The sequence below is a fragment of the Hyperolius riggenbachi genome, chromosome 9, assembly GCF_040937935.1.
Source record: "Hyperolius riggenbachi isolate aHypRig1 chromosome 9, aHypRig1.pri, whole genome shotgun sequence".
Taxonomy (NCBI): Eukaryota; Metazoa; Chordata; class Amphibia; order Anura; family Hyperoliidae; genus Hyperolius; species Hyperolius riggenbachi.
In genome coordinates this window covers 77,018,159-77,044,878 of record NC_090654.1, presented here as the reverse complement: position 1 = coordinate 77,044,878, position 26,720 = coordinate 77,018,159, and the positions used below count along the sequence as shown (strand labels likewise).

The following is a 26,720-nucleotide window of genomic DNA, read 5'->3' as shown; positions in this document are numbered from 1 at the left end:
ATGATTGTATAACTTAAAGAGAAACTCTGACCAAGAATTGAACTTTATCCCAATCAGTAGCTGATACCCCCTTTTACATGAGAAATCTATTCCTTTTCACAAACAGACCGACAGGGGGCGCTGTATGACTAATATTGTGGTCAAACCCTTCCCACAAAGAAATTCTGAGTACGTACTCTTGGCAGTTTCCTGTCTGTGAACCCTGTTGCATTGTGGGAAATGGCTGTTTACAGCTGTTTCACACTGCCAAAACCGCACGCAGCAGCTATAAATCAGGGATTTAAAAGATTTTACAATGGGCAAACACTGACTAAATCATTTATACATAATTATTGTAAAAATGAAGCACTTTTTTATATTACATTATTTTTACTGGAGTTGCTCTTTAACACATGCGCTCGATGTCTGCTTGGTTCATATGTTCTGGCACTGTATTGACCTGAGGAAACGGGCATGTACCTGTGAAACGCGTTGCCTGTGCTAAAATAAATATCTTTGTCTCATAAGACTATTGTTTTTGAGGTAAGCCACTTCACTCCTTCTTTTGAATGTTATCATTGTTTTTAACTTCGTTTTATTCACACCTGTTGTGCTGAGTTATACCCCCTCACACACAGTTTTTTTTTCCTGTCAAAGAGCGCGACCATTTCCAGTCTAGGTTGGATACCCGGAGTGGTGTCGGGTTAATTGTCTCCACCTGTTTCCTGTGGTTGGTTGGGAATCACCCGCTAATCGCTCAAATGCGAAGAATATCTCATGTCAAACTGGTGTTTGATATGAAACTCTTGCTGAATTCAGTCAGTTGCTTGTGTTATACTGTCCTTAAATAACCTGGTTAGGAGAGCGTTCCAAAAGCTGCTTCCTGCAGCAGAGACTTTCTAGGTGGAAGGAAAAGATCATTGCATACAGTTGTCTGTGCTCCACCCCCTCACAGTCTGAACAGCATGGAGAAGCCAAGCAGCACACCTGCCAACAGAGTCTGTTGTTCCTTCATTTGAACGCTGCTTAATACGCTATCAGATGGTGTATTAAGAGCTATGCCTGGTGTAGTGCATAGAAGCTCAAGTTAAAATAAAATATGTATTATTGTAAATGACCTGCACAGTACAAGTGCTAATTATAAGCCAAGCCATATTGTCCATCCTTAAAGGACCAATATTGTGAGAAATTGTAAAATTTAAAATCCATACTTATAACAAGTGCGTATCTCCCAGGGTAAAATCCACAATAAATTACTTTTCCCCTAGGTCCCTGTCACTTACAGTAGGCAGTAAAAGTCTGGCAGACCTGACAGGCGTGGGACTAGTCCATCTCACATGGGATTCTCAGAATTTCCTTTATTCTTTAGAATAGCACTCTATGGGGAAGGGTCTGTATAAGCATGCTAGCCAGCCTTCCTACTTGCTTTTATGCTTTTTTTGGCAGTTGGACTGAATAACTGCCCTGTTAGGAAGTGCTTCTGAAAATAAAGAAAACCTTGATAATCCCCCATGAGGTGATGGACTACTCCAAAATCTGCTACTCTATGTTACAGCATCGTAGGAAAAAAAGTAATTTATAGTGCTTCTTATTTCGGAATAAAATCACATCTTATACATACAGTATGTATACACATGCCTTTCAATTTTCCGCGATAGTGGTCCTTTAAGGTGAACCTCCGGACTAAAAATCTACTCAGCAGCGCTGAAAAGGCTTGGTCTTTCTTTAACAGTTTCACAGCATCAGAACTTTGTTTTTTTTACCAAAGCATCATTTTTCACTAAGCTCCACCCATCAAAGAGACCTGCCCGGGCGGTTTTTCCCTGATGCTGTGCAAAGCATGATGGGCAGGGGCGTAGCAATAGGGGGTGCAGTGGTAGCGACCGCATCGGGGCCCTTGGGCCAGAGGGGCCCCGAAAGGCCCTCCCTCAACTACAGTATTAGCTCTCTATTGGTCCTGTGCTCATAATAATCACTTCTATAGATAGCTTTGAATAGTGGTAATCATTAACAAGCTGTTCCCCATCCCCTTCTTGCTCCTCTCATTGTAGTTACCATTGGCAGGTTTTGGTGCGCCGTATCAATTGTTATGTATAGAGTGCTTGAGGGGCCCCATTGTAAGACTTGCATCGGGGCCCACAGCTCCTTAGCTACGCCACTGATGATGGGATTTCCTATGTTGTTCACATTGCCTAGCAACTGGTAGGGGTAATCGGCACACAGGACAGTTGGAACTGTATCTCATGCTCCCTGTCACCTCCTTTCAACCAAAAAGGTGGGTGCCCTCATGAAATCAAACATTTGCCTGTTCTTTTAAAACAGTGTTGGTAAGAGATTATATTACCTATCTATTTTAATTAACATAACTAATGTAACTTAATGACAGTATGTTTGTTTAGGCTGGAGTTCCTCTTTAATCTCCAAAAAGAATTAACATGAATAACTGAATTTTAGCCACATGATGGCAGATCATTAAGCTGTATGCAGAGATTTGTTAAAATCTTCTTGTTTCCATCAGCTTTCATGTAATATCTTTAAGGAGGCAACACAGTGGTGTAGTGGTTAGCGATCTCGCCTTGCAGCGCTTGGTCCCTGGTTCGAATCCCAGCCAGGGTACTATCTGCACTGAGTTTGTATGTTCTCCCCATGTCTGCATGTGTTTCCTTCGGGCACTCCGGTTTCCTCACACATCCCAAAAACATACAAATAAGTTAATTGGCTTCCCCCTAAATTGGCCCTAGACTATGATACATGCACTACATGATACATACGTAGACATATGACTATGGTGAAGACTAGATTGTGAGCCCCTCTGAGGGACAGTTAGTTAGTGGGACAGTTAGTGACAAGACAATATACTCTGTACAGCGCTGCGTAATATGTCGGTGCTATATAAATACTAAAATAATAATATTAAAAAAGAGGAGGACTGAAGTGAGTGCTATATGGAGGCTGCCATATTTATTTCATTTGAAACAATAGTCCTGATCTTTTTTGGCTGCATTAGTGCCTGAAATACACCAGAAACAAGCATGCAGCTAATCTTGTCAGTTTTGACAATAATGTAAGAAACACCTGATCTGCTGCATGCTTGTTCAGGGTCTATAGCTAAATGTATTAAAGGCAGAGGATCAGCAAGGTAGCCAGGCAACTGGTTTTGCTTAAAAGGAAATAAATATGTCAGCTTCCATATTCCTCTCGCCTCAGTTGTCCTTTAAGTGAGCTTTAGATGAGCTTTATGTGCATGCCTTATGCTGGATCCACGCGGTGCGTTCGCGCACTCGATTTCCCGCTCCATTCCCGTCGATTTGTTTATTTCCAACATGTCCGATTTGGATTTCGATGGATCGTTAGGTCGGTTCGCATGCAAAGTATGCCGAATCGACCTAACGATCCATCGAAATCCAAATCGGACATGTTGGAAATAAACGAATCGACGGGAAATCGAGTGCGCGAACGCACCGTGTGGATCCAGCATTAGGATTCAAAACAACTCGGCAAGACTTATTATCTCAGAGCTATCTCTTTTGGAAGAGACAGACCCAGAAAAGAACACAGAGGGCCGTTTGTCCCAGACAAGATGGCTCCCTTCATGCAGCCAAAGTTCAAAGGCCAAAGACACAGGCCAGAACCACAGGGTTGCTGCTTATTAGCATATCTCCAGCCTCTCTGTGGCTTGTAAAACAGCCAAGCTGAGATGTTATCTAGATCTGGTTTGACTTTTGACCCTCTGACTCAGTATACATACGTCAAGCCATGAATCATTTATATTGTGACGTTAATATGGCGCGGATTCAATTGATACGATTCGCTTAAAGGCTCAGTACAACAGTGATGATTTTTATTTTTTGCTTCTGATAAAACTGCCTGAATGAAAAAAAGATCAATACATAATTTTATTTCACCGTTTAATAGACTCTAATCTGCTTGATTTTCCTTCTAATAAAAGTACTGCTAAAACAGAATATTTATGGGGGATGAGTCTGGCGAAATGACAAAGGCTTAGTCTGCTGAAAACCCATTTTACTTACGCCGTTACTCCAGGCAGCAGAATTCAGTCTGCCTCTTCGGCCAGGATTTAGGAGGACGTTTTCTAATCTTTGAATTTGTCCTAGTTGTGTAATAGTGAGGCCACCTGGAAGTCTTCATTTCTCATGTAAGGGGATTCTGGAGGTCCTTTTGGAGTTCTAGCTTTTGAAAGCACAACCTGCTCCAGCCTTTAAAAAGGCAACCAACTGAATACAGAGTAGTCCAGATTAAGACTCCTTTCACACTTTGTTGTCCAGATTAAGACTCCTTTCACACCAAAACTGTGTTTTATTGCATTGCGGTACTCTCCCCTGAAGCAGCTCGTTGTGAGGGCATTGTAAGTCTGTATGGACTTTCGTGATATGAAGTCCCGGTGTTATGGAAGTAGCTAAATCGACACAAGACTGCAGCAAACTCTGCCACGTGTTGCTACATGATCCTTGCCTACTGCACGGATTATGTGTGAAAGCGCAATCGCAGTTGCGGAGCGACGCGCAGTCATGATACTTCAGTGACGTACTTCCTTTCTGAGCTCTCTTGCAGCGGAACAATCGCACCACAAGATGTGTGAATGTAGCCTCATGGCTCATGACAGTTTTAAGTTATATTTTTCAACGTAATATTAAAAATAGTGTGTACAGATGTCTATCAACCTCTGTCAAGTTCAGATGGAAAACTATGACCAGCCATTAGTGTGAATTCCTACAGGCAGTAGGTCCTGGCGTTAAGAGCGTTTTTCCACTGCAGATCGCAATCACGCTGAGATTCTGATAATTTGTAACAGTTTAAAAATTTCAACAAAAATCTATTGCGGGAATAAAAAGCTAGATCATAGAATGTATGAACGTAGAACGTACGAACAATGCTTGTGGTTTACTAAAGCCTCAAATTGTAGATTTCAAACAGCCAGTCAGGTACTAAAAAATAATGGGCATTCGCTGCATGACGGATTGTTCAACTTTATCTCAGGGAGATGTCACAGCCCTTCATTCCATGTTTCCTTCAATTGGGCAAACCCTGTCATCTAGCACAGGGCTTTTCAATCTTTTCACTAATTGTACCACTTTTATCACCTGAAAATGTACAAGTACCACCCGTGTGCCTGCGCAGTAGAGCGCACCCGATCAGGCTTGGCTGTTTCCACCAGAATCCAAGCGGAGAGCTGCTACTGCATATGTGGGTATGCTGACAAGGACATCTTGCTGACAAGGAGATCACTGGATCCCCTCTGCTGTGGAGGAAGGGGGAAGCCTTTTTAGCCCCCGAGGTGCTCGCTGTGCTGCCCTGCAGAATAGTTCAGACCTCAGATCAGCAGTAACCCGACTGTCACTAAGCACCGTTCGCCTGGCTGTCTCTTCACCACTGATCTGAGGTCTGAAGTATGCCACAGGGCAGCACCGCAAGGAACGAGCGAGGGGGAGCTGAACTTTGTGGAGGCAAGATGGAACCAGGACAAGTGGCAGGCAAATCTGAGGTGTACCACCTGGCCAACAGCAAAGTACCACTGGTGGTACACGTACCACAGGTTGAAAAGCCCTGATCTAGCAGATATCTCTCGGGTCTATTCTCCCAGTGTCCGGCCAGCAGAAGTGTGCATTCAGTTGAATATAGCTGTGTAGACCTTCGTACTTCCCAGCTTATTCCTGGCTACAGTAAAATGTATTGGCATGGCAAGCACAGCAAAACGTAACAAAAATCTCTCACAAATCCGAGTTTACCTCTTTATGTATTAGAATGTTAAAGGTATGCTGAAATTCTTCAGGTTTTGCCAAATCCTGAACCGTCAGCTTTGGTAGAGCCGTCCTTCTGTCGCTCAGTCTGAGGTTGGCTTTGATGCACACTTCCTTTTGGCCAGGTCTCTGATTGTTACTTGTCCCCTTCATCTGAGGATTATTATTGGCTCTTTGAGCCTCTCCACAGATGAGAGGCGACTGTTGGCGAAGGCCCTGGGGGAGAGGACTTTGTGATGAGTCGGGGGAGAGGTTGGACGTGAATTTGTGATAAAAGTATATTTTACAGACTCCTCACTGCTGGCATCTGCCGGAGCTCACACAAAGATCCTGTGATGAGGCATAATGGCGGCATTGGCACATTAGACATGCGCTGGTTAGCACCTCTCATCTCTTCATTACGCATTGGATGGAACACGAGCCACATATGAGATTACAATAAGATCTGCAGCCGCTCCATCTCCTATCCATAATACAACATAAATTAGTAATGCAGCATAAGGAAGGGAGCCTCTTGTAAAAGCCAAAGCAAGTCTGCAGATGCCTCCCTCCCATCCGCCAATCACTTAAAGTTGACCTGAACTCTTGCACAAGACACAAAGAAAACTGAGAGAAATTCACCCTGTGTGTTTTTAGAGAGAAGAGCCTGACTAATTCACCCTCATCTGCAAGTAATCACAAGTGTAATTTGATCTCTCAGCTGTGTCAACACAGGAATTCAGCAGTCCTCGGCAGACACAGCTAATATGTAAACACAGGATGTTAACCCTTTCTCTGCTTTCATGAAAGCAGGAAGTAGACACACTGCAAATTTATTGTAAAGAAATGTTGTTCTTTAAAAGTTATTATGGTTATTATGTTGCTTATCTGTTAGAGCATTTAAAGGATAACTGTACTTAACCACATAATCCATTTTACCTGTACTAAGGCCAGGGTAGCTCTGCCCTTTAACCCATTAGTGCTACACGTTACTGTGGCAGTGCGCACTGCTATGAAATGCGCATTACGCTATGTGTTACCATGCAACGTCATATTATATGGTTAATGAAACGTATATCCTGCAAGATGCAGGATATACTGAGGCGCTACACCTGCTATTGACGAAATTCTGTTGTTTATCCCGTTTATTGCCTGAAGAAGTGGGCTGTGCCCACGAAACGCGTTGCATCCTTGGGGTATCTTCAATAAATGTGTATTTATTTATTTAATCACAGTCCTCGGTGTCTGCTTTAACGGAGGCAAGTCCACCACTTCCTCCCAGCAATTTTTAAAAAACATTTATGTACTTTTATTCTACTGGCGCCTCTGTTCACCTACCAGTATATCCTGCAAGATGTTCCACTGCACCAGTAATTATATCAACACTTTTACGAGGATATTGAACCAATTGGAGGAAAAGTTCCAGAAACCAAAAATGTGTTTATTTATTTTATTTTTAATAATCAAAAGGTACAAAAATTCACAAGAGTGAGAACAGTTGTATCCATCCACAAACAATGATGGGGCACAATAGGCCCACCGAGGACTTGCAATAATCCTATCTAATAATATCCCTGCGTCATCCTGTCTCTGTGTCCGTGTGTTGCTTTACTGTGCATGTGCAGTATGGACAGGACAACGGGGCCAGGGAGCCGGGCAGACGCATGCGCACTGACTGGCGGTGTCGGCGTGATAAGACGTAAAACCCGTTTTTAAATGTACTTAGGTCAACTAGTGAATTTATATTTTTCTTAGGCGACAACCCCGGCTTGTTTCGAGTTAAACAACCCTTCTTCAGGCCTTACAAATACAATGTGTATCTGATTCACAATGCAAGTAGACCAAAAGGTAAACAGGAATGTACATCTGGGCAATATAAAGCCAGGAAAGACCACCCCTACCGGGCAATGACAACCCGATCAGCAATAGTACAGTGTGACCAAAGGACGAGTGCAACGTGCATGGCAGTATTGGGTTAACCGGCGGTACCGGGAAAATTGTACTCTTACTGCTGTTTGAATCAGGCCATGGAGTAGTCATGTTTTATGGGAAGCACATCATGAAGTTTATCCACGGACCGCCTGTAACCTCTGCACATGCCGGCTGTTGCTTGCCGTGCTTGACTCTGTTCTTGCTAACATAAGCCAGCGCCCGTGGCACAGTGCAAATCGCAGCTATCTATAGATTTGACTTTAGGATTCTGTTTTACGCTCTTCCTGTCTGGTTGACATTTAGCGCTCTGGTGGAATTCCATCACTTTCTCTGCATTCAGGTCTTGCGTGGGCTTCAGATAGTACTTTACATAGTAGACAAATTAATACGAACTGTCATTATCCCGCTAATTGTTTATTATTGTTACCCGTCACGCACACTAATTGACACTGAGAATCTGTTTCTTTATTAAGAAGCATTATTTACAGATTGCACTTAACAGCTTGTTATGTGGAAACCTGGAGGTGCTGAGGGCTCTTGAGTCGGAGATCTTGTGTCCTGCGATGTGCTGCATTCACCGGTAATTAATAGGCTGCTCCAGCCGGAAATGTACCGGGATGAAACGTGTGGCAACTGCTAAACCAGTCAGAAGATCAGGACGTTACAGCTGAACTCTGGGCAGGATAGAGACAGCACCCAGTCCCGGGCCTCACATGCTGATTTCATGGGGAAATTGGGGGGGGCGTAAGGAAGGACTGATTCTATTGCTCAAGTAGGGGTCATGTGACGATTATGTTTTATCCTTCTAAATATAAAGGGGGAGGTGCATCATGTCACACACCAGTCATTATTTTATGTGTGTTGTGTAGGGAGAGGCCTGGATCTACATCCCAGGGGCTGAATTTAGAAAGAGTGCAGGTGCAGACGGTGTACTTAAGGTTGTATCTTCATTCTCTTTTGCCTAACCAGTCTTTATATTATCCCTCTACCTTCTCTGTCTTGCTTGTTGTGGCTGTGCAGCCCCCTCACAATTTCTAATTCCTACGCTCATCCTTTACAGACTTCGCTCTTGTGTTTTCTCTGCCTCTCTTTCTGTTCCCACCACCCTCTATTTCTCAGTGTTTGTTTGTGCCCCCCCCTTTCTTACCTCTACCCACCCTGTTATTGACTGCCTTATTTCTGTTTTGCCACTGTGCACACCCTCTTTCTGTTTCCACCAGCTTCCCTCTCTCTCTCATGGTTTCTGAGGCTCCTTTATTATTATTTAGTATTTATATAGCACTGACATCTTCAGCTCTTGCAGATCACATAGTCTTGTCACTTAACATAATTGTCCCTCAGAGGGGCTCACTATCTAAACCCTACCATAGTCATGTGTCCATCATAGACATAGGCCCTCCAAAACCCATGTTCTCATATGCTTGTAGATGTATTAAAATGCCCACTGAGGTGAAATAAACCACAGAGTGTGATAGAGACATGACTCGTCCCACGGCGCAGTCTTGCTCAAGCAAGAAAAGTTTTAGATAGTCCAGGAAAATGTTCGAGCCTTTGTAAATTTTTCTTCTCTGTCTGTGTCCTTGTTGGAGAATTCTTCACTTCCTCATATAACTGGCACTAGAATGATAAGGATTCAAGAAGAAAGCAGGAAGTTTTCGATCTTTGTAACATAACTACTGTCCACTCTGGTGGCTCATTGTTATTGTTTAATGGGCGGAGGACCACTTTATGAGCGCCCCTGTCTTCCTGTATGTTTATGTATTATTATTAGCACAGACAGGCCTTGGAGTTCTTCCTTAAAGGTCAGGCCACTTTCCTTTCTTGTGCGTCTTCAGTGAGAATCTGCGGAATCCCCCTCACTGCGAGAAGCTGGGAATGCATCTCCTTATTAACTCTCCATTTACTCTGCCTAATAGCTACAACATATTCGCTAAACGCGCGCATTTACCAAATGTCAAGGCCGTTCATTTGAGGAGTCTCTAGAGTAAATAAAATTATATCCGCTTCTATTAAAATGACTAATGACATCTACATATTCAGAGAGTGGAACAGACACGCTGACGGAGTTTAGTGAAGGAAAAAATGACATTTGCGATGAAAGTATCCGCTGTCGTTCTTCAAGCGCTCATTCAGACTTATGCGGGTTAATCTGAAAGAAATGATTCCAGGGTGTTTTGGTTTTCAGGTCATGGGTCATTATTTCATCTCCCACTGTGTTTACATATCCCCTCTGGCGACCCCTGGTGGTTATTTGTATGTCAGTTAGTATTGTAAACACTGTAGCTGAAAAGCTGTGAGAAAATCAGTTTACCACAAAATCAGTGTAGAACAAATTTAATTTAATTCCAAATTGTCCCCTGATTGATAGTAATGTGACACTGGTTATGACCCCTGAAGAGATGCATGGACCCCCTAGCTACCTATTGTATGCAAATACATTTTCATAAACAATAGACTGCACACTACATTTAGTAGTGCAGTGGCTACTGCCAGTTTCCTCTGTTTCCACTGCCTTGCATACTCCATACCACTGTGTACATGGACTGTGGTACAGATGCACTGGTACTTATATTGCATATCTGTGATCTCATTTTGGCATGTAATACTGATCGGTGTGCTTTGTATGCCATTCCCTCACTGCTTGTGTCAAAATCAGACTTGATTAATAGATCACAGATATGGGATTCAGCTCACAGTGATTTGAGTACTGCTTGTCATACACGGAGATTTGTTGACAGTCAGAAAAACTATTAATAACTACCTGAAAGTAAGTGTATAACTATACCATTCAACATTTGCTTACATTTCAGATAAAAAAAAATAAAAAATCAGTCATACTACTGCCACAACTAGCTTTTTACGCCTCACTGCAGCACTACCTAGTACTAGGGGCACATTTGGCTATCTATTCTGGGGGAGATAGGTTGGTGTACCTAATTCTGGGGGGAAATCTGGCTGTCTATACTGGGAAGGGGGCTACCTAATACTGGGGGCACACCTGGCTATCCATACTGAGGAGGGGGCTACCTAATACTTGGGGCACATATGGCTATCTATACTGAGGAGGGGGCTACCTAATACTGGGGGCACATCTGGATATCTATACTGAGGAGGGGGCTACCTAATACTGGGGGCACATCTGGTTATCTATACTGAGGAGGGGGCTACCTAATACTTGGGGCACATATGGCTATCTATACTGAGGAGGGGGCTACCTAATACTTGGGGCACAAATGACTATCTATACTGAGGAGGGGGCTACCTAATACTGGGGGCACATATGGCTATCTATACTGAGGAGGGGGCTACCTAATACTGGGGGCACATCTGGCTATCTATACTGAGGAGGGGGCTACCTAATACTGGGGGCACATCTGGATATCTATACTGAGGGGGCTACCTAATACTTGGGGCACATATGGCTATCTATACTGAGGAGGGGGCTACCTAATACTGGGGGCATATATGGCTATCTATACTGAGGAGGGGGCTACCTAATACTGGGGGCGCATATGGCTATCTATACTGAGGAGGGGGATTCCTAATACTGGGGACACAAATGACTATCTATACTGAGGAGGGGGCTACCTAATACTGGGGGCACATCTGGATATCTATACTGAGGAGGGGGCTACCTAATACTGGGGGCACATCTGGATATCTATACTGAGGGGGCTACCTAATACTGGGGGCACATCTGGCTATCTATACTGAGGAGGGGGCTACCTAATACTGGGGGCACATCTGGATATCTATACTGAGGGGGCTACCTAATACTTGGGGCACATCTGGCTATCTATACTGAGGAGGGGGCTACCTAATACTTGGGGCACAAATGACTATCTATACTGAGGAGGGGGCTACCTAATACTGGAGGCACATATGGCTATCTATACTGAGGAGGGGGCTACCTAATACTGGGGGCACATATGGCTATCTATACTGAGGAGGGGGCTACCTAATACTGGGGGCACATATGGCTATCTATACTGGGGAGGGGGCTACCTAATACTGGGGGCACATCTGGATATCTATACTGAGGAGGGGGCTACCTAATACTGGAGGCACATCTGGATATCTATACTGAGGAGGGGGCTACCTAATACTGGGGGCACATCTGGATATCTATACTGAGGAGGGGGCTACCTAATACTGGGGGCACATCTGGATATCTATACGGAGGAGGGGGCTACCTAATACTTGGGGCACATCTGGCTATCTATACTGAGGAGGGGGCTACCTAATACTTGGGGCACATCTGGCTATCTATACTGAGGGGGCTACCTAATACTTGGGGCACATCTGGCTATCTATACTAGGAAGGGGAATACCAAATACTGGGGGCACATTTGATTACACTGGGTGGAGGGGGCTACCTAATACTTGGAGCACATCTGGCTATCTATACAGGGGCGGGAGCTATTTAATACTGGGAGCACATTTAACTATACTGTGGGGGGGGGGGGGAGAGGAGGGAGTTACCTAATACTAGGGCACATCTGGCTACCTATACTGGGGATGGCACAGCTTGGAGGCGGCACTTTGGGATCTCTTCCTCTGATCTTGGAGAACCTTGCCCTGGATATTAGTATATTTGTGGTACAATTATTGGTACACTAGTCCATTAAGTAAGAGAACCTGTTGCTCATGTACATAATACAGGTTTCATTATGTGAACCTTTTCCTCAGCCCAGAAAACCACAAGACACTGGCCTGACAGGTTGTTCTTTTGGCAAAATTCATCCTACAAAAATGCCTGACGAGTCTTACGGGGAACAGGTTCTCTTGGCTAAACAGCAATTTGACACTACATGGCCCTCACTGTATCAGCCCTGTATTGGGGTGTCGCATCAGAAGCAGCACACACCAAAATTCCTCCTGCATGGCGGCTGGCGCCTGGAGCGTGCAGCAAGATAAGCTGTTCAGGTTTCCGTAGAGGTGAATGACTGGCATTTTAATTGGATTTTCCCACTCCGCTGGCCAGTATCCGTACAAGCAGATCAATTCTACCCAGATTGCCATCGAGCGGAACATCCACTCTGCATCCCAACGCCCCAGCGGGATAAACAGCTCCACAACTAAACTTACCTAGGCTACTTTTTTTTTCTTTTGTTCTTATTTTGTCAATTAAATTGGCTACATTTTATTAAAAATAATAGCAATAAGTAAAAGGTGAATTTTATTAGGTTTATTATTTTCTTGTTTGTGTTTTTAGTGCCTGCACAAATGAGTGTATTTATTAAACACCACTATAGCGAAAAGTTTGATATTCTGTGACTACTATAGGTAATAGTAAGCAAATTAAATTCTAAATAAATGTTCATAAATGTACACTTTTCCATATCTGTTAGCTCCTTATTGGACGTAGGGCTATTAATAGGGAGAGGGATCTCCCCCTGCACTTGGTTTCTTCCACCTGAGAGGGTATCTAACAGCCATTACTACTCTGCATGCAACTGGGTGGACCTGCAACGTTTTGCAGTGAAGTAACAGCTGGAATAGAGTGTAGGGGGTTCCTGTGCCAGTCACTAACCCTGCTGATCGATGGTGAACCAATCTATATTGTAGACTGGGATTTTTTGACCCCTAGATTACCAGTTTTCTTATTAGAGCCACAAAGTTCCATAGAGGTCCTGAAGACGGGAGGTGAGAGAAGATTTCTCCAATGGGGACACAGACAGCAAAAACGTTTTTAACAATTTCCACGATATTCAAAATTTAAAGAGGAACTTCAAACCAGAATTGAACTTTCCCATCCCAATCAGTAGCCAATACCACCTTTCCCACAAGAAATCTTTACCTTTTCTGTAATAGATCATCTGGGCGGTCTGTGTGGCTGATATTGTGCTGAAATCCCTCCCACAGTGTGATGTCATGACCATGGCCTTGACAGTTTGCAGTCTGTGAACTTCATTGCATTGTGGGAAATAATTTCTGTTTCCAACTGCCAAGCAAGCAATATCTCCCTCTGGGCGTTGAACTCTCAGTAAGCAAGCATTCTGCAGAGATCACCTGGCAGGACTAAACGTGTGTCCACCTGTGGTAAATGTCAGAACATAAATTTGGGTAAGGAAAGATTTTACAATGGGCAAACGCTGGATAAATAATTTATACATGTATATTGTAAAAAAAAATAAGCAAGTTGCTCTTTAAATTAGACATGCTTTGCTTAGAAATAAATACACCTGTCTGTAAATCTGTAGGTATGTAAGTAACAGGTGATATTAGTAAAAGAGGTACACTATGAAATGTCCTAGCGAGTTCCTGACCTGTCACTCATCTAGTCCATGTTTGTTCCTGCAGCTGTCTGTCCTGTGTGAACGGATCCTACCCCTGCCACTGGTGCAAGTACCGACACGTGTGCACTCACAATGCTGCAGACTGCTCCTTCCAGGAGGGGCGGGTGAAGATGTCAGAGGTGAGAATGCCAGAGAAATGTTTGATACAGTGTAACATTCCTTCCATTGCAGTTTTGTGTGCTCACTGTCCTGCATGCCATGTGATACCGGGATACCGAGAGACGGTCAGCTGTTGCCAGTAGTGGGAATATTTCCGGTTGGCTCCAGTGTAGGTCACTACTCCCTTTCCCTTGTAAAGGGGAGGAGAGTAACGCTTTTTCCTTATTTTTACAAATATTTCCTTATTTTTACAAATATTTCTGATATAATGCTAAAAAAATAAAAAAAACCCTATAAAATATTAATTATGGAAAGTTCTTCCCATTGGTTCAAGAAACAACAAAGAACCGTTAGGGCTGTATTAAAGTGGACCTGAGCTCTTGTAGAGGCCAGAAGGAAAACCTAGAGACATGACTTTGTATGCATTTAGAAAGTATAGCCCAGGCATAGGCAAACTTGGCCCTCCAGCTGTTAAGGAACTACAAATCCCACAATGCATTTGCCTTTATGAGTTATGACTGTGGCTGTCAGACTCCTGCAATGCATTGTGGGACTTGTAGTTCCTCAACAGCTAAAGGGCCAAGTTTGCCCATGCCTGGTTTAGCCTGTCTAATTCCCCATCATCTGTGACTAATCCCAAGTTTAATTTGATCTCTTTGCTGTGTCAGCTGGCTGGCTTGGCAGAGCAGCTAATTAGTAATACAAGATGTTAATCCTACATCTGCTTCCATGAAAGCAGGAAGTAGACACACTGCAGATTTATTGCAGGATTTGTATCAGCTGTAACAAAGAAAGTATTATGCTGTTGGTCATCTTTTAGAGCAGAGAGGAAGTTCTGAGTTCAGGTCCGCTTTAACAAGGCCCGTAAAAGCTTGTGTGTGTGTGTATATATATATACCAAGAAATGTATACAGACACTTCAGAATGAAAAATATATGCATAGAAATGTTGTTACTAGATTTACATTACCATGAAGGAGTAGCTGATAAGTCATGTTTAAATGATGTAATCACATTAGGTGCTCACAATTAGCATCCAGACACTTGATTTTGGTGGACTGCTGCCTGAGGAACCCTGACTAGACTGTCCACAGGGATTGCTCTGCATGATATTTCAGTTGCTTCTCGTAGTGCAACCAGTGTAGGTAGTTTTCTACATTGCTACCCGTGTTGGTGGTTCTGTTCCAAACTTGTGTCACCTTTGCTTATGAACTTCACACACGTTTTCATGTACAGCTTCAAAATGATCAAATGAGCGTTGGTCAAAAGTCAAGCCTGACATTTTCTTTATCCTCACACACATCACATGATGACGACATCAGTACAGCGCCCAGTCTCTTCTTTAGAGAAAACCTTTAGGCCCCTTTTACACTTAAAGAGACACTGAAGCGAAAAAAAAAAAATATGATATAATGAATTGGTTGTGTAGTATGAACAATTACTAGAAGATTAGCAGCAAAGAAAATATTCTCATATTTTTATTTTCAGGTATATAGTGTTTTTTTCTAACATTGCATCATTCACTAATATGTGCAGATTACACAACACTCAGCATTCAAAATGATTCTTTCAGAGCGGTCTGTGAACTAATGACCTCTCCTCTGGCAGAGAAAAAGAAAACAGTTGAGATAATAAAAGTCAGAAGACATCCCTCTCCACCACTTTGAGGGCTTGTTTCCACTGTTGCGACGCGATTCGCCGGCATTCCGACGCTTGTAAAAACGCATGCGGATGCGTTTCTGCATGCGTTTTTACCCGCGATTTCGCGTGCGATTTCGCATGGCAGGGTGCCATGCGAAATTAACCATGACACTGCCAGGGCAAAATAACATTGGAAAAGGTGCGAAATCGCACGCGAATCGCGGGTAAAAACGCATGTAAAAAACGCATGCGTTTTTACTATTAAATACATTAGCGGCGATTCGCACGGATTCCCGACGCAGGCGAAATCGTTGCCTCTTTTGTGCGTTTTTTCTCCGCAACAAAAAACGCACAACGCCACCGCAGGAGTGGAAACAGCCCCATCCACTCACATTACATGTGCGAATCCGCATGCGTTGGACGCATGCGGATTCGCGATAGTGGGAACGAGCCCTCAAAGTCCTAGAGCTTAATGGCTTTATTACATAAAGATAACAACTGGAGTTTCTTAACTTTTCCTGTACTGGAAACAATTAGACTGATCTATCTGATCTTAATGTTTTATTTCTTAGCTGTACTACACATACAAATCATAATATCATAATTTTTTTTCGCTTCAGTGTCTCTTTAATCAGTTTCTCTGTTATAACTGAAAGAAAACTGATTTTCAAAGTAATGCCCATGTTTTCCTATGACACCTTTCACACTTTACACACGTTTTAACTGAAATCTTCTTCCCAATGCACTGCTATGGAAAAATTGCATACCAGTGCATACCAACTGATTAAGTGTAAACGGGGTCTAAGGCTTCTACCCACCACAAGGTTTTCACTTCAAACTGTTAACGATGAACAATCAATTGCGTGATATCATAACATCATTTAACGAAACTTTGTTACACAATGTTCAATGATTACACGCGATAATTGTTAGTTTTGAACCCCCGTCATGACGGATCCCGTTGTGGACGGACGTTCTGATGCCCACTGACCCCTGCGCAAATGACCGCAATCATTCAAAGTCACGTTCTCCACGCCGCTTGTTCCGGTATTACCGGATTGTGGAAGATGGATCGGGGAACAACCGCTTATTCCCCTCATCCATCTTCCACAGTCTTGTGGTGGGTAATCAGATTTACACCATGGATTTTCACCGTACTTCAATATGGATTTTAAAAACCTTTAGTTATATATCTATATATATATGTATATGTATGTATATGTATATATGTGAATATATATATATATATATATATATATATATATATATATATATATATATATATATATATATATATATATTATAGAGAGAGAGAGAGAGATAATATATTATATTGTTTAGAGCATGGCAGAAAGATGGATCGCTCAGGTTCTTGCACGGGTCCTTTATTGGGACTATAAAGTGGAGCTTATTTGTGCTCTAGATATCTAGAACACTAGGTAGGGCACAGAAATAAAATAAAACATTGTCTCATATTTCAGATTAGACTAACCAGCAGGCTCATGGTGACCCAGAACTCACTAGAATGTGTAAGGGGCTACAATGGCCCTAAACGCCCCCTTACTAAATGTTTGTGTTTTAAGAAAGCAAACTTTTGTTTTCAATTTCAGATTAGGAAACACTTTTCTATTGCAAGACACAATAATGTGGCCATTCCTTGTGTGTGTGTCTGTGCTTTGCTGGAACACATTGCAGTGCGGCAGATGCAGTCCTGCCTTAAGGTGCCCATACACTCGTCAGATTGGCAGCAGATATATAAGAAATGCATCTGATGATCTATCTGATGCGTTTTTAGAACATTTTTTTACCAGGATAGAATTCCAATTGAAATTCGATCTGATGGTATTTTTTTGCCATCAGATTTCCATGAAGGCCAATGCAAACTGATAAGCAATCTCATCAGATCGACCTAAATTTTCCACCCTGCCAGTTCGATGGAAATCCATCGAAATCGATTGAAATCGGCCATCAATCGGTCGATTGGCCAACCGATTTGCAACCAATCGATCTATCGATTGATCGGGATCGATCGGTCGGCCAGAAAATCGAGTGTATGGGCCCCTTTATTTAGTGTAATGAATTGTAGCAGTGCTGCAACTCAGGTGGACGTACATTGCAGGAAGGGGAGAGGGAGTGCCGTAATAACAGCCAGATTCCCGTGAATCTCCCCCTGTTCTGCAAATTTCCAGTCAGTGCATCACCATGCTTTACTTGCCTATCTGTGAATCTGAGTCCCATATCTGAGCTCAGCTATCTACATGTCTGATCTAGGCATGGTCAAGAAAAAGCACTGCTCAGGCTGATAGGCAGATCACAGATAGAGAAATAATGCTTATACAGTGGTGAAGAGATTAGGTGGGCAGAAGGTCAGGCAGGTAAGGGCCGGTTTTCACGGACGGCAGGCAGCGTTGGGGCGGCCGGGAAGCCGCGTTGTCCTGTGATGTCTTGTTCGGGGGCGGTGGTACGGCGATCGTCAGACTGCTTATTATTCTTGAAGGGTGTCTGAGACAATACAAACAGTATGCACTTACATGCAGATTGGTATACCCGACTGTACAGCGTAGTCAGTTTCCCCGGCATAGGCCCCAACTAGTACTGGTTGAAAACTTTGAGCTGGATCTGATATGCCCTGAATTTCTGGTCTTTTCTCGGGATCCAAATATAACCCAGCCTCTATATACACAACGTGTGCCCCCTTGTCTGGCATGTCAGTGTCGGTACGTTAAATATATGACCCCTCAATGTAAGACCTGGGTATTGTAATCTCCAGACTACACAGACCTGGAGGACATATGTACAGTTTAGAAGCAAAACTAAACTTAGATTTATATGTGAGAACATCTATAGAATAATGTATGTAGGTCTTGTAGCCACTGGCTTCCAGCCTTTCACATACAAGCGTTCCCCTCCTCCTTCTCCTCCTGCTGCGGCGTCCTCATGCTTCTCCCCAGTGCACAGTATATAGGTCAGCTGTGTCCCGGGGTTATTGGTTAGATATATGGTGACTGACAGTTCTGTGAAGAGGAAGGTTAGTACAGGGGACACATAGCTGCCCTTGCCTCTACCATGTCCCTTCACCTTCTCCAGCTCAGATAGGAGGCGCAATGCAGGACCCAGCAGAAGCTCACTGCTCAGTCACCCACCGATACTGCAAAAATAACCGCCTAACATTCATTAAGATGGAAATATTAGTCCCTTATGTCTGTAAACACTCGGGAATCACCACAAACTGTCTCTGTAACATTGTGTGTATTGATATTGCAGCAAGTAAACATTGGGGACAGAACTGAGGTAAATACAGATATCAAACTTTTGACAGTCTAAACATTATTCAAGCTTTGTCTGTACAGGCTTCCCTGTTCTTCCTGCCTTAATGCAGGCAGTAAGCAAGCAACCTGGCCACATATTGTCAGATTAACACTTTGTTTCTAGGCATTTCCTCCCCCTCCACTCGTTATTGGACAGTACATGTAATCCCCCCTACACATAGGTCAATATGTGCCACACACCCCAACAACATTTCTTTCCTCCTCACAAGACTTTACATGCCTTTCCTCTCTCCATAGGACAGTACATGACCTTTGCTATAGGACAGTGAGTGCTGCTCCTCCTTCCCTTTTCATTGGACAGTACATGCCCCTCCCTCTCCATAGGACAATACATTGTGTTTGGTAAAACCAAATACATGATCCCTGCCTGATATGTTTGGCTGTAATGATCACACATGATGATTTGACTGATAAGACACTTGTCTGTACTCAGAAGCTACCCCACACCCTCCTTTGTGTTTAGCAACCTCTATCTGCCTACATATATACAAAAACACACACACGCTTTCTTGAAAAATATGTTGAAAGCAAACCTGAAGTGAAAATAAACTTATGAGATCATGAATTGTATGTGTAGTACAGCTAAGAAATGGAGCATTAGTGGCAAAACAAATCTCATGTTGTTTTCCAGTAAAGGAAGCGTTAAAAAAAAACTTCAGTTATCTATGCAAAAGAGCTTCTCTGAACTCCTCGATCCACTGGGCCGAATACAGTCCTGTTTTCTGAAGCACTTACACAGCCATAAAAAAGTGAGACAGCCAGCTTGAGTTAAGGGTTTACTGCAGGAAAGTGCATAAGGTCATTATTTCTGCCATGTTTTATACCTTAAAAGACAGAGTGTGGTTTCTAAACTGCAAATATGACAGAATGATGCAATGTTACAACAAAAGCTATATAACTGAAAATATAAATGAGACTCTTTTCTTTGCTACTAATGTTGTATTCATCATCAGTACTACACATACAGTTCATTATAGCATATTTGTTGCAGTTCATGTTTGCTTTAAGGATAAAATGTGTGCACCCACGTACATACATACACAGACACATCATGTGCTCGGTTTCTATTGCTCAGACCTGTGACAGGTTAGCTTTAGCTTGTACGGTATTCAATAACAACAAGTGATGCTCTGTATCTTTTGTTTCATTAGAAATAGTGAGCCGTGCTTTCTGGCTTTCTACAGGCGTATGTTTTCATGTTAGTGCTCTGAAAACTGCCTCTCGCCACTCACAGTCCCTGCAGCAGCCCGGCGCTGCCTGTTATCTATGCGTTACAAGGAGGAGACCTTCTGAACTGCGGCGAGAAGAGGCTGCAATTCAGCAGTGATTAATGATGTGTCCAGAACCAATCCGCACAAATATTTCCTGCCTCCATTCTCTGCCATTATTCCGCCCGTCCTCCTGACAGCCTCTTCCAGCGGCCGCAGATGACTGTACGTGCCAGCAGCAGCAGCAGCAGTAAGGATCCAGCGGCCTGCAGACTGGAGGGATGAGGAGGACCAGAGACCCAGCATCCAACTCTCTTCTCAGGCAAGCTGGCCTCAGTCCAGCCCACCTGTGCTCCCAATGCAGCTTATACTGTACTGCTGGGGAAACACAACCCACATGTGCACCTGCATCCTGACAGGAAAAGGAACATTACTAAATACAGCAGTGCAGAAACGCTCACACAGAGGCAGTTGTGGTGACCACAAAGTGAAACTTTAAACTTTTTAATATAGTTTTGGATGCTGAGGGAGGAAGTGTAAGAGCCCTTGCCAAATTATTATTTCTGTGGAAATTCTGGTTGGAAAGATTTCTCCGCATAGTCAGACATAGCAGCAGGGTCACAGATATCAGGAAGTGAAATGAAATCTCGCTGTGAGCTCTTTCCCACCAAAAAAAGCATGCAGGTGTCTGTGCATTATTGCCGCAACACAAGCTAGTGTAGGAATATCATTTTAACAGTGTCTACTGTACAAATGTTAATGAACACCTGAACAAAAACCAGTCCGTTCCGCACCCCATCCATTCTGCGTCCGCCCATCCGCCCCTGCGTCTATCATGTATGCATTGCCGCTCCCCTGTCCTGCCGCAGCTCGGTCCCTTCTAAACAGCTGGAGGCCAGCAGAAGCATGGGGCTCTCCATAGGCTGCATCAGGCCAATTCTCCTTAGAAACAGGAAGAATTTTCACTGGTCCAACATGAACCAATGAGAATTCTTCCTGTTGCTGAGCATTGGTTTATTTTGCGGCCCATTGAAGATCCAGATGCTAATATCGGCCACAGGACTTATTAGAAGGGACTGAGTGGCTGCAGGACACGTATTACGTCACGGCTGTGATCAAAACAGCAATGCGGATGCGTCAACTAGCCTAGTGAGAACGGACAGCATCTATTCTCATAGACTTTTATTGGACACATTTTCCCGTCCGGTCTGGAAAAATGTGCCAAGTTGAGACTCTGCGTTCTGTCTCGCATTCCGTAGCAAAAGGATCTGTGTTTTTTAAGTGGAAGCGGATCCTATTTTTAACGTAGGATCTGCTTCCTGCGCTTAAAGAGATACTGAAGCGGAAAAAAAAATTATGATATAATGATTTGTATATGTAGTACAGCTAAGAAATAAAACATTAGGAGCAGAGACAGAAGTCTAATATTGTTTACAGTACAGGAAGAGTTAAGAAACTCCAGTTGCAAAAGAGCCATTGAGCTCCAAGACTTTCAAAGTGGCAGAGAGCTCTGACAGTTGAGATAACGAGCTTCAGAAGACAATCATTGTATATTCTTTTTCTCTGCAAAGGACAGGTCAAAAGTTCACTGGCCTGCTCTGTAAAATCATTTTTAAATCATGTAGAAGGCTGAGTAGTGTGTAAACTGCAAATATTAGAAAATGATGCAATGTTATAAAAAAACACTATATAACTGAAAATAAAAATGAGAATATTTTCTTTGCTACTAATGTTCTAGTAATTATGCGTACTACACAACCAATTCATTATATCATATTTTTTTTCCACTTCAGTGTTTCTTTAAGCGGAGCTTTAAAAAGTCCCAAACGGGTACGTTTTTTCAAAGAGACTCTGAAGCGAGAATAAATCTCGCTTCAGAGCTCAAAGTTAGCAGGGGCACGTGTGCCCCTGCTAAACCGCCGCTATCGCGCCGTTAAACGGGGGTCCCTTCACCCCCAAACCCCCCACTGCAACATTTGGTCGCAGACTTGGTCGCTCCTGGAGGCAGGGCTAACGACTGCAGCCCTGCCTCCAGTCGTGTCTATCAGCGGCGCATCGCCGCCTCTCCCCCGCCCCTCTCAGTGAAGGAAGACTAAGAGGGGCGGAGATACGCGCTGACAGACGCGCGTGGGGCAGGGCTGCGGCGGTTAGCCCTGCCCCAACCAGGAAGCGCTCCCCGGCTGTACAGAGGGGATTTGGGGGTGAAGGGACCCCCGTTAAGCCGCGGGATAGCGGCGGTTTAGCAGGGGCACACATGCCCCTGCTATTTATGAGGTCTGAAGCGAGATTTATTCTCGCTTCAGACTCTCTTTAAGCAAGTGTGAACCGGCCCTTATCGTGTACACACATCAATATGGTTTCTCTCAGAGTTTACCATGCTCAGTTTAAAGTTTAGTTTGGCTTTAAATACCAGGGCACAAAGCACTTCCAGGCTGGAAGACTTCCCTGAAAGGTCAGCTCTGGAGTGGAGTTTAGGGTTATTACAAGTGCCCATGTGTGACTGGTTCCCTATGGCACCATTTAGGATAATCCTCCTTCCCAGGGGACCTAGCAGTACACATGGTGACCTGTCTGCAAGTGGAATGTCCGGGGCTAAAGCTGGATGCTTAGTGGTGCTGTATTTATTCCTGCTAGCACCACGTCGCTTCCTGTGAATAGATTATAATGAGCAGGAGGGAGACGCCGCCATAAGACGGCCGATAAACAAATGAACCTGCGTGTCAAACTCTTCATCTTAATTACACGGCCGGCGTTTCTCGCGCAGACGTTATCTCCCAAGCGCGGCGAGCAGAAGTTTGGAAGTCGAGGGAGGGGAGGGCGGAAGGTGCGCCGGCGAGTTCCGTCTCTGTGACTCGGCGGCCCTCTGTGATGCCTGCAATTAAAAATGAATTATCGTTTAATAAAAAGTCTGATCTCGCCGGATTAGACGGCTAGCCCCAATCGCTCGCAAGCGGAGGTTGCCTGTGAATTGAGGCCGGGTTCAGAGGAAGGTGACTGCAAAGTTGTTCTAACCCAGAAAAAAATGTACCTGCCCTTTAATACAGAGATTTGCCCTCCGCGCCTCACAGATTGTTCATTCAGTTGACTTGGAGGGCGACTCCTCTTCCTGAGGAAGGAAACAATAATATCCTCAAGATGAGCGTTTTGCATCACAAATATTTTATCAAACCTTTACCTGCTTCTGTAACGTACATATGAAGATCGACACAGCCGTACGATTGGTGAATGAAAGTGATAATTGAGGCCTGAACACACTCTAGACCAAAGTCCGCTGAGGCAGTGAGTACAGCCACTGCAGCCCTGCCGCTGCTCTGATCGGAAAGAGATCTGTTGGCTGCCATAAACCGCAGGCCTATTCCCAATTGATTGCAGCATGAAATGACGCCTTGTTATCCCCGGCCACTGCCCCCCCCCCCCCCCCAATGTACTTGTATTGTATCCAGAACCCTCTTCCCCGTTTTCACCCAAAGTGCCCCATGTGCAATGCCCTGGCAACCACGTGGGGTGCAAATCTGGAAGGTGAGTGCGGACCCCGGACAGGTGGTGATACATGTACCGCAGGTGGCGCAGCGGCTGGGGGTTTCATTCTCATTCGTTCTTTGCGATTATCGCATGCCGTTACCACCACCCAGCCGATCGAGCATTGATCGATCAATATATGCCACCAATTTTGGCCGAAATTGGTTGCCTTGTCGATCATGCATGCTTTTGGCGGCAACAATTTTCATCTGATTCAATAATAAAGAATCGAATGGTCGATCGGCCACCAAATCTACAGATGTCAGGCCACCTAAAGAGATTAGCAGGACTGCCAGGCAACTGGGTTTGTTAATAAAAGAAATAAATATAACAGCCTCCATATGCCGTATACCGTAGCACTTAAAGGGCACCTGAAGTGATAGCTGAAATTTTCTGCCTGTCATTAAAGGGAGCCTTAACTCGGAGGGATGTGGATGTTTCCTTTTAAACAATACCAGTTGCTTGGCAGTCCTGCTGATCTCTTTGGCTGCAGTAGTGGCTGAATCACACACCTGAAACAAGCATGCAACTAATCCAGTCTGACTTCAGTCAGAGCACCTGTTCTGCATACTTGTTGAGGGGCTGTGGCTAAAATTATTAGAGACACAGGATCAGCAGGAGAGTCAGGCAACTGGTATTATTTTAAAAGGAAAAATCCATATCCTCAGTTTAGGTTCCCTTTAAAGTGAACTCTGACCAAACCTTTTTTACTTCTTTTTCACATTTTGGATAAAATAGGAAGGGATTAGAGGTTCCACCAGCTTGTTACTGCTGTCTTAGTTCTTGTTGAAATGTTTCTCGCTTTCTGTTCCACTGACCAGATCACCAAAAACAGGAAGTGAAGTGAAATATTGAGTGATGGCCATTTTAGAATGTTAATATGCTAGAATATTAGAGGTTGTTATTGCTGTCTGTGTCCCTGTAGAATATTTTCTTTTTCTTCCATATTCATACTGACAACAGAAAGCAAGAACAGATTTCCCTGACAGAAATGCTAAGCTAAAGAGGGGAAAACGGCCAGAGGTGGTTTTCTTTACTAGTAAGAATGTGTCTGTTCTGCTATCGATAACCAGTCCCATTCCAGTGCAAGTTTTATATGGTAGTCTGATTGCTTTAGACCTCTTTGCATAGCTATACTACACGGAATCATCCTTGCCTTTTCACTCTGCCTCTGCCTAATGCGGATTGCAGCATTTATCTCGATTACGTTCTGCCAAGGTGACATCCGCAATGAGATTGAAATCAGTGATCAAACACTCATTTGATTGGAAAAGTCCTGATTGTCTCCATTTCATCTTATCACTGGAATAATGGTAAAGGGGGCTATAATGACAACTGAGTAGGCCCAGGTCTTTTCAGACCGCCCAGCACTCATCTGTCTAGATTACACTTATTGACAGTTGTGACACGGTAAACGCCATTGACGTTTCTTAGGTTTAAAGTGGACCTGAACGCTTGCTCAGGACAGAAGGAAAACAAAAAGCAATGCACCCTGTATGCATATAAAGCGTTTAGCCTGTCTGATTCCCCCTCATCTGTGACTAAGCATCATGGTAATCTGATCTCTCAGCTGTGTGATCTCCTCAGCAGAGCAGCTAATTTGTAAACACAGGATGTTAACCCTATCCCTACTTCCATAAAAGCAGGAAGTAACAAAAATGTTTCTTTAAAGGTTATTATGCTGTTGCTTATCTTTTAGAGCAGAGAGGAAGTTCTGAGCTCAGGGAATAAAGGAAATCCTTTACAGTCGATTGAATCAAAATCGCTAGATGTTTGGCTGCCCTTAGTGTAGGGCCAGCCTTACGTGTTCACATGGGAATTTTTTTGAGGGCAAAAATCTGCAGTCAATTTTCCATCCGCATAAACGCACTAAGTATAGAGTAATCTAACACTGCTTGACTTGTCCATCGGTGGGCGGTAGGAGGGTGGTGGGGTTACGGGCTGGGCTAGAAAACCTTCTGCATGCAGAGTCTGAGGTGGAGGATAGTATGTTGTCTATACTGCGGAATTTGCAGTGGTTTTTACAAGTGACTCGTGGAAGCAGCCAGCGATAGCCGTACTATGAGCAGGCTGAAGACCCCTAACAGAAGCAGGCCGCCACCTGGACTGACAGCAGCGGGAGGTTATAAGGGGAGGTAAATGCCCGCCGTTTACCATCCTCACAACCGCCAGTCTGAGCTCCGCTTTAGTGTGAGTCATTACTCTGCATCCCTGGCATCTAATTGATTCCCGCCATTTCTGTGCAGTTGTTAGATAGCATCTTAAAAGCAGCCTTTGTGCACTGAGCGATGTAGAGATAACGCTGGCCATGACGCACTCTGTTCATGGTGTCAGCCCTGACCAGGAAGGTGACAAGAAGCCATCCATCCACTGTATAAAGAGCGTGACAGAGGACGCTGCTAAGGAGGGCCAATTGGGGGGAGGGTGGCGAGGGGCAATTGCAGTGACCTCTGCAATTACAGATCTCTTTGTCTCTATCAGAATGAGCGCCACAGGCTGGAGCTGAGGCCTGTGACTGATGAACATCATTCCACCATGATGAGCCAAGACGCACGCCACCTACTCCATTTACCGCTTCAAGTAACCTAGAATAAGCGTTCCGCAATCCATCTCTGCCCCGCTGCAAATGGGGAATTCAAAGGTTTAACGTGTAATTCCACTGGCGTTAAAGCAAAGCTGAAGCGAAAATAAACTTATGAGATAATGAATGGTATGTGTAGTACAGCTAAGAAATAGAACAATAGTAGCAAAGACAAGTCGCATATTGTTTTCCAGTACAGGAAGAATTAAAAAAAAATTCTTATCTTTGCAAAAGAGCTTCTCTGAGCTATTGACCCACTCAGCCGAAAAGAGTCCTGTGTTCTGAAGCACTTAAACAGCCTAGAGATGGCGAGAGACAGCTTGAGATAAGGTTTTACTGCAGGAAAGTTTAAATAGTGGTTATTTCAACTTTGTTTTAATGTTTTACCACTTGAGG

General features: G+C 43.8%; 1 protein-coding gene across 11 annotated transcripts in view; it reads left to right on the top strand.

Annotated features, from left to right (window-relative positions):
• Positions 1 to 26,720, top strand: part of PLXNA1 (plexin A1) — a 508,150-nt gene that overhangs the window by 322,833 nt on the left and 158,597 nt on the right. For all 11 annotated transcript variants that reach the window (XM_068253084.1, XM_068253090.1, XM_068253089.1 and 8 more), the window contains one exon: positions 13,953 to 14,067. In XM_068253084.1, the coding sequence (XP_068109185.1) occupies positions 13,953 to 14,067 (115 nt within the window). The remainder of the gene's footprint in view (positions 1 to 13,952; positions 14,068 to 26,720) is intronic.